General features: G+C 30.8%; 1 protein-coding gene across 2 annotated transcripts in view; it reads right to left on the bottom strand.

Annotated features, from left to right (window-relative positions):
• Positions 1-198: 198 nt before the first annotated feature.
• Positions 199-8,832, bottom strand: part of LOC143239877 (CD109 antigen-like) — an 88,651-nt gene continuing 80,017 nt past the window's right edge. For both annotated transcript variants that reach the window (XM_076481485.1, XM_076481484.1), the window contains exons 30-35: positions 6,351-6,500; positions 5,618-5,680; positions 4,610-4,722; positions 3,967-4,129; positions 3,635-3,737; positions 199-2,341 (exon numbers count right to left, since the gene is read on the bottom strand). In XM_076481485.1, the coding sequence (XP_076337600.1) occupies positions 2,133-2,341; positions 3,635-3,737; positions 3,967-4,129; positions 4,610-4,722; positions 5,618-5,680; positions 6,351-6,500 (801 nt within the window). In that variant the 3' untranslated portion in view covers positions 199-2,132. The remainder of the gene's footprint in view (positions 2,342-3,634; positions 3,738-3,966; positions 4,130-4,609; positions 4,723-5,617; positions 5,681-6,350; positions 6,501-8,832) is intronic.

The raw sequence follows: 8,832 nt of genomic DNA, 5'->3' as shown, positions 1-8,832 counted from the left end.
TCCTTAATTCCATGCTTAGTACCAATAATTTTATAAGTAGAGAAACAATGAAGTACTTACTGTTGTTGGGACCTCAATGAGAGTAGCTCTATTAAACTTTGTAGATGTGTAAAAAATATTGAATGTAACACAATATCCAAGCATGAAAACATGACAAACTTAAGTTATAGCCTGTTAAGACTTGAGCATATACTAATATTTCAGTGAAAGAAGTTCAAGTTTATTGGTTCACACTCCATCATTACATTAGCTTGATTTAAATGTTTACATGGTGCAAATAACTTCTGTTCTAATTGTGCAGTATCTGCAAGCTGCCTTCTACACATTTTTTAAAACATTCAAACTGTGCTAAAAATGTTAGATTACAAACAGCCCCTTGCTTGAGGCCCAGTGGTTTGTCACAACATTTGGAGTAGTATTAGAAATTATTTTGTTACATCATAAATTCTTTAACAGGTGTGAGTTGGTAAAACAACTATTACAAAAGATTGATAAAGAACATGACTCCTAGGAAACAGCTGTAATTGGATGAATAGTATAAAGGTGACTAGAATGTGCCCATCTAAACCAAAAAAACCTTTTACATTATGCACTGTCTGAAAATAGTTGATCAATTTAGTTAATGAATTCTGACTTGATTTTAAATTCATGTAGTTCCAAATGAATTATGTTGGAAAATGAGTTTTTTTTTAAAGATGGGAACCTTTTAAAATGAAACAGTTGTTTTCCCTACATGAGAATTTGTTGATTCCATTTTCAATTTAAAGATATTTCTTTTCCCCTTTACTCAGCAAGTTTGGCATGAAGGTTTTATTAATTTAATTAAATACCCAATTTAGTTATGATTGTTGAACACAACATTTTGCACCTGGTGCAACGGTTAAGGTGACTGTCTGAAGGTCTGAACCTCATCATTTAATGGGGGTGTTAAAATATGACTATCTATCCTATTATTGTATTAGTATAACTCCCACAGTTGGTGGTGGGTGGTGTTGAACAGCTTCCCTTGCATGTTGTTTATTACTTATAAATTAAGAATGTCTTGTGCAAAACTCGGTGAGAAATGTGTTAAATGTGAGTAGTACTGGTACTGTTACAGTAATGCAGCATTTGTAAAATGGTATAAAAATTGACAAAATCCTGCATCAGTTCTGTACATCTACCAATTGCAAAATGAAGGTTGTAGAATAATTTTATAATACTATGGCAGATGTAATAGATCAACAGGCAAGTCACCCTTACATATTTCTCTTTCATTCTTCATATCATTGTGTAGTCCAATGTACATTGAAAACAAATATTAGGGGAAAGTAACAAGTTTTTTTATACCAGTCTGCTATGAACACATGTAAAAATTATGCAATTTATTAAATCAGTTCTTACATAACATGTGCCTACTTTAAGAACAAGTTGAGATTTTAAGTAACAAGACAAGTACTAGTCCTTCAGACTTTTTTTTGTAATGTGCAATTTATTTTTAAAAACTTTGAAATTTGATGTTTAGTTACATTGTATTGGTAACTGAAAACAATCTGCATGACCTCAGGTACTCTGAATAAGTTATTTAAAACAAAAACACATAATTAAATACTTCCTTCTTTATTTTGATTTCAGTTTTTTAATTTTTGGTAAATCTTTCTTAAGCACATTAGTTTTAAATACAGGTTTACTTCTTATGCAAAAAACAAAGTGAGACTGGTTCCTCAATAATTGGCTAAGCATTGATGTCTTCAGTGGTTAATTAGGGGGAAAAAAAAACAAACCCTTTTACAAAGTTACTTTTAATAGTACGACAAATATACTATAACCATCGACACTTTGTGCCAGCACATCTGGGATACTTTCCCAAGTCGATAATGTAATAAAAGTAAGTGGTAAAACTCCTGAGGGTTTTTTTTTAATATAGTGAGATAGTCAGAAATAATGTATTATATAAACAATCTTGAGGTAAAAAATAATTCATAGTTTACAAGTAAAGTACTAACTTACTTCAAAGTGGTTCCTGTATTTTGTGAATTAAAAACATATTTAAGATGTGCTATTATGAGTGAAAGATATACCATAATTTGTATAAAACTTCTTGCAACTAAGAAAAGACAGCATTACACTGGCATACAAACTAATCTTGTAATCTAAAAGATGTAGAGGTTTCTTGACAGCACTATCTCCACAAGGATAATGAATGCACTAACTTGTGGGGACAAGAATCCCCCACCACTGCTCGGTTTCGTCTGACTCTCAGGATTACTGATGTCATTACATGCATCACCACATTCATTTTCTTCACAAATGTCGCAAAGTGTAGCTTTATGAGGGTAATAAAACATTCTGGCACTTTTTACTGAAACAGAAATAATAAATACAGCTATCTCACTATATGTTCTGGAATTAAAACTATATTATGAAACAGACATGTTGAGGATTTTTTAGTTGCAGATTGGTCCTAACAAGATCCGAATTGGTAATTTTTGTGAAACCTACTTGCACCCACAACCACCTAGAAGAAGTTTAATAGAAAAACCACATTTAACTTAGACACTAATATTACTTGGTAGCTTTTTCATAGCACATGTAATGAGAATAAACATGGATATTTCATATCAGAGGTATTCAGAAAATTGACTTGGCAGTTGTACGAGAGGGAAAGCTCAAAGGAAAGAAAACTAGTAGATTCTTTTAAATATGTTGCATTTATTTACATTTATTCAGATGGGTTTTGGATTAAGAAAAAAACGATCAAAATTATTTGTTAAATTTCTGTCACATTTTTAAAACCACTCCCAAGTAGAGGGTGTATTATACCCTGCATACAATGGGAATTACCATATAAACTAATGGTTAGTAACATAATTTCTCTTTATTAACCATTACCACTTTTAAGCTATGTGGGTTTCATATCTGTTCATCTTTATCAATATACCTATCAAAAATTATGAACAATATTGCATTTAATCCCACTATCTACTGTTATGCTTACTTATACACTTTATATAGAACATTCATTTTAATCCAATCTTTTTATTTGGTCAGATGAATATTATAATAAGCAGAAAACTAAGTTATTCAATACTTTGACTGCTGGTCATGATCATTATAAAAGCAAGCAAGTAATTTGGGAGTTAAATTATTTGATTATATGGCAGGAATTCAAAGGATAAGTACAAGGATTGCTACCAATGTTTAGATTCGTTCATAAGGTTGAAAACATTACTCTCAGAAATAAGATTAACCAGTGGAAGTAGGTAAAGTTTGATAATTTATAGAATTTTGAGCTATTGCAATAAGGAAAATAATACATGGTAACTCCTAATTTGTGCAAGATTGTTGGATAATTGCAAAAACAGAGGGTACATGGAGGATGATATGAAAGGAAAAAATGTCTGCAGGTATAAAAAGAATAGAGACATAGAATTCCTCACAAGAATGTCAAAGCTTAAAATTTCAGTGTACTGTGCTAATTTTAATGTTTGGAAAAATGTTATCGTAAGTGTTGCAACAGCTAATACTTTTACAAGCAAGCATCTTTACAGAGACAGTTGCAGCAGGAAGAATAGTCTGGATGAAAACACAGAAGAGTGGGCAGCAATTACAAAATATCAAACATTTCACTTCAAAGATAAAATGATAAACTTACCTCGATTGTAATAATCATAAACCTTAACTGGTGCTGGTTTCTGATATGCAACTTTATGGTTTCTGTGAGCTGGAACTGTCAGGCAAATTTCTTCTTTATCAAGCTAAAAATTAAATACACTTGCATAGTATCACTTAGTAAAAATATTTTTTTATAGTGTTACAATAATACTTCAGCATATTAATTATGTGGCGTGTTCTAAAAGATTTAAGTTTATGTGGGATTGTTTTTGCTCCTTTTGTCAGAGAAGTCACAACTTTGTGCTTGAAATTTCTGAACCGAGTTTAAAGTAGAGTGGTAAAATTATTATGGAGAGAAAAAAAGATATTTACCTTATCAAAATAGATTATAACTTTAGTCTGTCCATCAGCAGCCTCTACACGCTTTGTTTTAGGAATTTTGAGGATGCTAGGAAGAGCATCAACATCTGCTAGGTAACCAGATGGCAACTTTACATCCATTACTGCCATGTTAGTGGGTTCCTCTTCGTTATTACTGTATGAGGAATGATACAATTATGAAATTTCTCAATGAAAGTTTCAGTTAAAAAAAAGTTATATTAAATACTAATTATCTGGATGGTTGTTTGTAAATTAACATAAAATTCCTAATTATCTGTCCAGGAAGGGTTTAACTTATAAAGGATGTTATATTTGTTTGCAAAGACCACCACTAGTGGCAACTGGGTTAGGTGTGTCAGATGACTTGAAAAAAAAAGCTAAAAATAAGTGAAGTTTGTAATTATTATTATAATTAAAAACAAAACCCTTGCAAGTTCAGTTAGTTTTCTGGTATTTCATGATGCATGATAAAATTAAAATCTCTTAGCTCGACCTAAAAAATAATGAGTTTAGTAGTGACTTTGCTAGAGGATTTTAATCACGTGGTTTACTATTTTAAATGATTATAGATTGTTATCCACTATCCCACATTTAATATCAAAATGTTAATTGATCTGTAACAGAACTAACTCACAGTGTACATACGCTCAGCTGTAGGTAACTTCGAGTTGATGTCTTGTCTAGAAGAGGATTTAAGAAAAATGGAGAATATTCAGCTGAAACAGCCAAATTGAAGGCCCAAGATACCTGTAAATATAATTACATATATACTAAATGTTTACAGCAATATTTATACAAGATAAAAGCATACAGTTTATAGAGACGTTTGCTTGTACTAGCAAGTGTAACTTATTTCTGAACAGAAAATTTGAAGATACTTAAACAAGGCTAACAAAAACAGGTGAATAACAAAGAAGCTCAAAGAGACAGTAGTGTGATGGTGTTTATTAAACCATTGACTGCTGGTTCACCCTATATGGTACAGAAGTTGAATGTGAGTGTGCTGTGCTCAGTGTATGGCTTGCAAAAATGTTGTACTTGTTTAGTAAAGGCATAGTCAAAGGGTTAAATTTTAAGTGATAATGTTAGAGAAACATGTTATCACAATTTTAGTATAAACTGAAACTATAATAAAAAGAAGTTAAGTCCTTGTACATTTACAAGGCAATTACTTTCAAATTCTGAAATAAATGATGTGAGCAGATGAAAATGGTTACCCATTCCCATAGACAGGATTAACTAATTCCCCTAATTGCTAGATATCATTGTACAGCTGAGTAGATTGAAACAAGTGGGATACAGTAATGTAGGTTAGCAACATACAACCATCCAACAGAGCCACTGAACGATGCTTACCCTTAACTGAAGCTATAATTGCAGTCAAGTCTACTTGATTAATCATTGGATAAAATGTTGAGACTAGCTGCACCAAGTTAAAAAAACAATTCTGATGAAATCCTTTCTTCTCCAATTAAAATGCAAAATTATAAGGTTTTGTATCTTGGATACCTCCACACAGTACATTATGCCATGTCAATATAGAAAAAAAGAAGTAACTTTTAAAATTAATTAAATCAGGTTAACTTTCTTTTTAAGTCAATGCTACTAAAAACATTTATTATTTTACAGTTAACAAAATTACCTGAACAAGAGCAATACCATAACCAGAAGCTTCTAGTTCAACGTAGCGAGTTGTTTCAGGCAACTGAAAAAATATTAAAATTCATTGATTATAAGCCCTAAAATAAAAATACCATCATAAGACATTATCTGTATCTTGATTATTAAAGCAACATACAGAAACCTGGTCTACTGAATCTCTCCAAAAAAACAACAAAACACTTTAATAAAATCAATCAGTTCTTTTTGTTTAAATAGTTGTTTCACAATAAAATCATATATCTTTGTGCAAGATGTTATTGCTTTTCCCGACAACAAACCTGAGAACTTTGGGATAAAATACATGTCAGTATAAAGTTACAACAAAAACAACTGGAGAAAAAGTTAGTTATTCTTAATGCATCATTTCTACAATATAAAGTTACTTTAATATAAAATATTCTAAAATTTTCATCTACAGGCTGAAATTCTGTACATCTGTTATGCAAAAATTCCAGCAGATATGTCAGTAATAAGGTAATTTACTTTGAAAAATACTAAACAATTAACACTAAAGATCAGACTTTATACATTTCCAAATTATTGAAAATTTAGAAGAAAAAAATTGCTTTTAATACTAAAGCGAATTATAGAGTCTAAGAAATGCTGCTAAAACTAGGGGCTTCCATTTAGAGAAATAGTGCCATCATATCTATTTTTTTTTCATTATAATATTTGAAATGATCAAGTGTTTTAAAACTAACAACACATCCCACCTCAACACTCTGTAGAATAACTGCATTATCACTAGAAATTTTCATGTTTTCTGAAGATTCATCATATTTGAACGTAACATCCACAGAAATAGTTGCTGTCACAATACGTGTGGCAAGTTCACCAAGAGCTTGTATCCCAATAACTGTGTCCTGCAATGATGTCATTCAGCATGGTGACAAATCTTTAATGTTTTTTGAATGATAAGAATTTTAAGTTGAGAACACTTGAATCAGATTTAATAAGGGGTCAAGAAGTTGAAAAGTTGAAATGCCCAAGAAATTGTTCCAGCAGGAAGGCTTAATATTAGAATTCATCCTCACAATAACTTGAATATTTGAATAGAGTTAGGCAATTAAACTGAATTGATTTATATAATCAATTACCAGTGAATATCAACTACAAAGATTAGTGTTTTGTAAAATTATTGATTAATTGGAGTTGTGATTCACTTTATTAATATTATGAAAATAATAAGTGTTTGTAACTACTGTTTTTGTTAGTTCAACTATTTAAGTGATCAAAATATTGACATTACGATTTTTTATTATTTTTGATTCATGTTTGTTCAGTTTAATCAATCAATTTAATGATTCACAACTATAAATGTCAAATCACTATTTTGTTGTTCCACATTTAAAATTGTTGGGCTTACTTCATACTAGAATATTATTTTGTAAAAATAATGACCAGTTTTATACCCATAATAATCTCGTATCTCAGTTTTGTTTTGTTTGAATTCGCATAAAGCTACACAAGGGCTATCAATGCTAACCATTCCTAATTTAGCAGTATAAGGCTAAAGGGAAGGCAGCTAATCATCACCACCCATCAATTCTTGGGCTACTTTTTTTACCAATGAATAATGGGATTGAATGTCATATTATAATGCCCCCAAAATGTTAACAAAGATGTTAATCTGGAAATAACCTAGGAAGGTCTAAACGTTGTTCTCTACCTATCAATAAGTGTTAACACCCATACTAGCCATTCTGAGATACATTTTTATTTCAAGTTGGTTTCTCGTCATCTAGAATCCATAATAATCTTATTCTTCACTACCTCTAACAAGTTGAACTTTACTTTCTCTTTCTGCAGTGAACAGCACTTAGAATTTTCATATGTTTGATAGCCTAGATGTAGTTTGTACACATGCTTGATTACCTTAATACAGTTTATATAAAATCAAAAACGAAATACCCAGAAAACCAGCATATGTGTAAGTTATGTTAAGAGGTGCCAAATAATAATCTCACTGCTATGTTTAACATTTACTTGATATATTATTATGAACTAACATTTATCTTCATCAACAATAATCAACAATTTTTGTGCGTATGTGTCTTCTTATAGCAAAGCCACACTGGGCTATCTGCTGTATGCACTGAGTAATTTTAGTAGCGTCATGAAAATATATGCAGAAGTAACTGAATTTTCAGTTTCTTAGAGATTTTGTATTGCACATATTACAACGTGTAGAGATATTTTCCCGTACAACAGTTTATGATTTAAAAAACGATTTAATCCTCAAGATGCCTAATAGATTTTACAAAGAAGAGTTTAGAAAAAATTATTAAACACAACACAACAAACCACAGAAATTAGTTTCATATAAGAATAATCAATGAGTTGAAAGTTATTGATTAATAGAACTAATGATTAATTGACTAATTTAATTTCACTAATGACTCAGATATTCTTCCATACAAGATGAGTGTGTATCCACAGTGATTGTTCACTACAAACTACTACTATTCTGAGGTAGTTATGACTGAAGACATTTCATCACCTAACTTTTCTTTTGCATGCTTTGAATGCCCCTTTTGAAATAAAGACATATAATGGGAACTTGCCTATCAACCATACTTTAAAAAAGGAAAGGACTGAAGCAAAGCATTACCAAAGATTCTGTTAGTTTATCATTCTGTACCAAATTTGGCATCAGGGGTAACAAACTGGCATTCCTTCTGGTACTTTAACAAATTTCTGAGACTGAGTACTATTAGTTCTGAAATTCCCAATGATATGAGGAGATGTAAAGACAAATGAAACAATATACAGGTCAAACTAAAAGAACCACAGAACATAAGTTTAAAATAAAGATATTGCATTTGTTGCTAAGGTGGAATAAGGTAAGCTGGAACTTCAGTACATGATATTCTTTATGTTGTTCTAAGAAATACTTCAGAGAATTTGTTTGAACTTGTAAGTTGATCAAATCATTAATCTTTTTACCATTCATGTTATGAGTATCATTATCCAATTACATCATGCCTACTTTAATTGTTCCAGAACTGCTGCATACTGACCAAAAGAAGAAAGTTTCTTAAAACATCATCCTTCTTTCTATCCGAGTTATCTGTGTAGATTGGTCATCCAGGACTCCCTCTACAAGTGTTACTCTGAACTAAGTATAAAGAGTTGTTGCCCATTTAACCTTTGTTTTTTTCATTATGGAAGCTCAGTGTAAAACTTTATCTTGTT

The sequence above is a fragment of the Tachypleus tridentatus genome, chromosome 13, assembly GCF_004210375.1.
Source record: "Tachypleus tridentatus isolate NWPU-2018 chromosome 13, ASM421037v1, whole genome shotgun sequence".
Lineage (NCBI taxonomy): Eukaryota > Metazoa > Arthropoda > Merostomata > Xiphosura > Limulidae > Tachypleus > Tachypleus tridentatus.
This window is presented reverse-complemented; position numbering and strand designations above follow the sequence as displayed.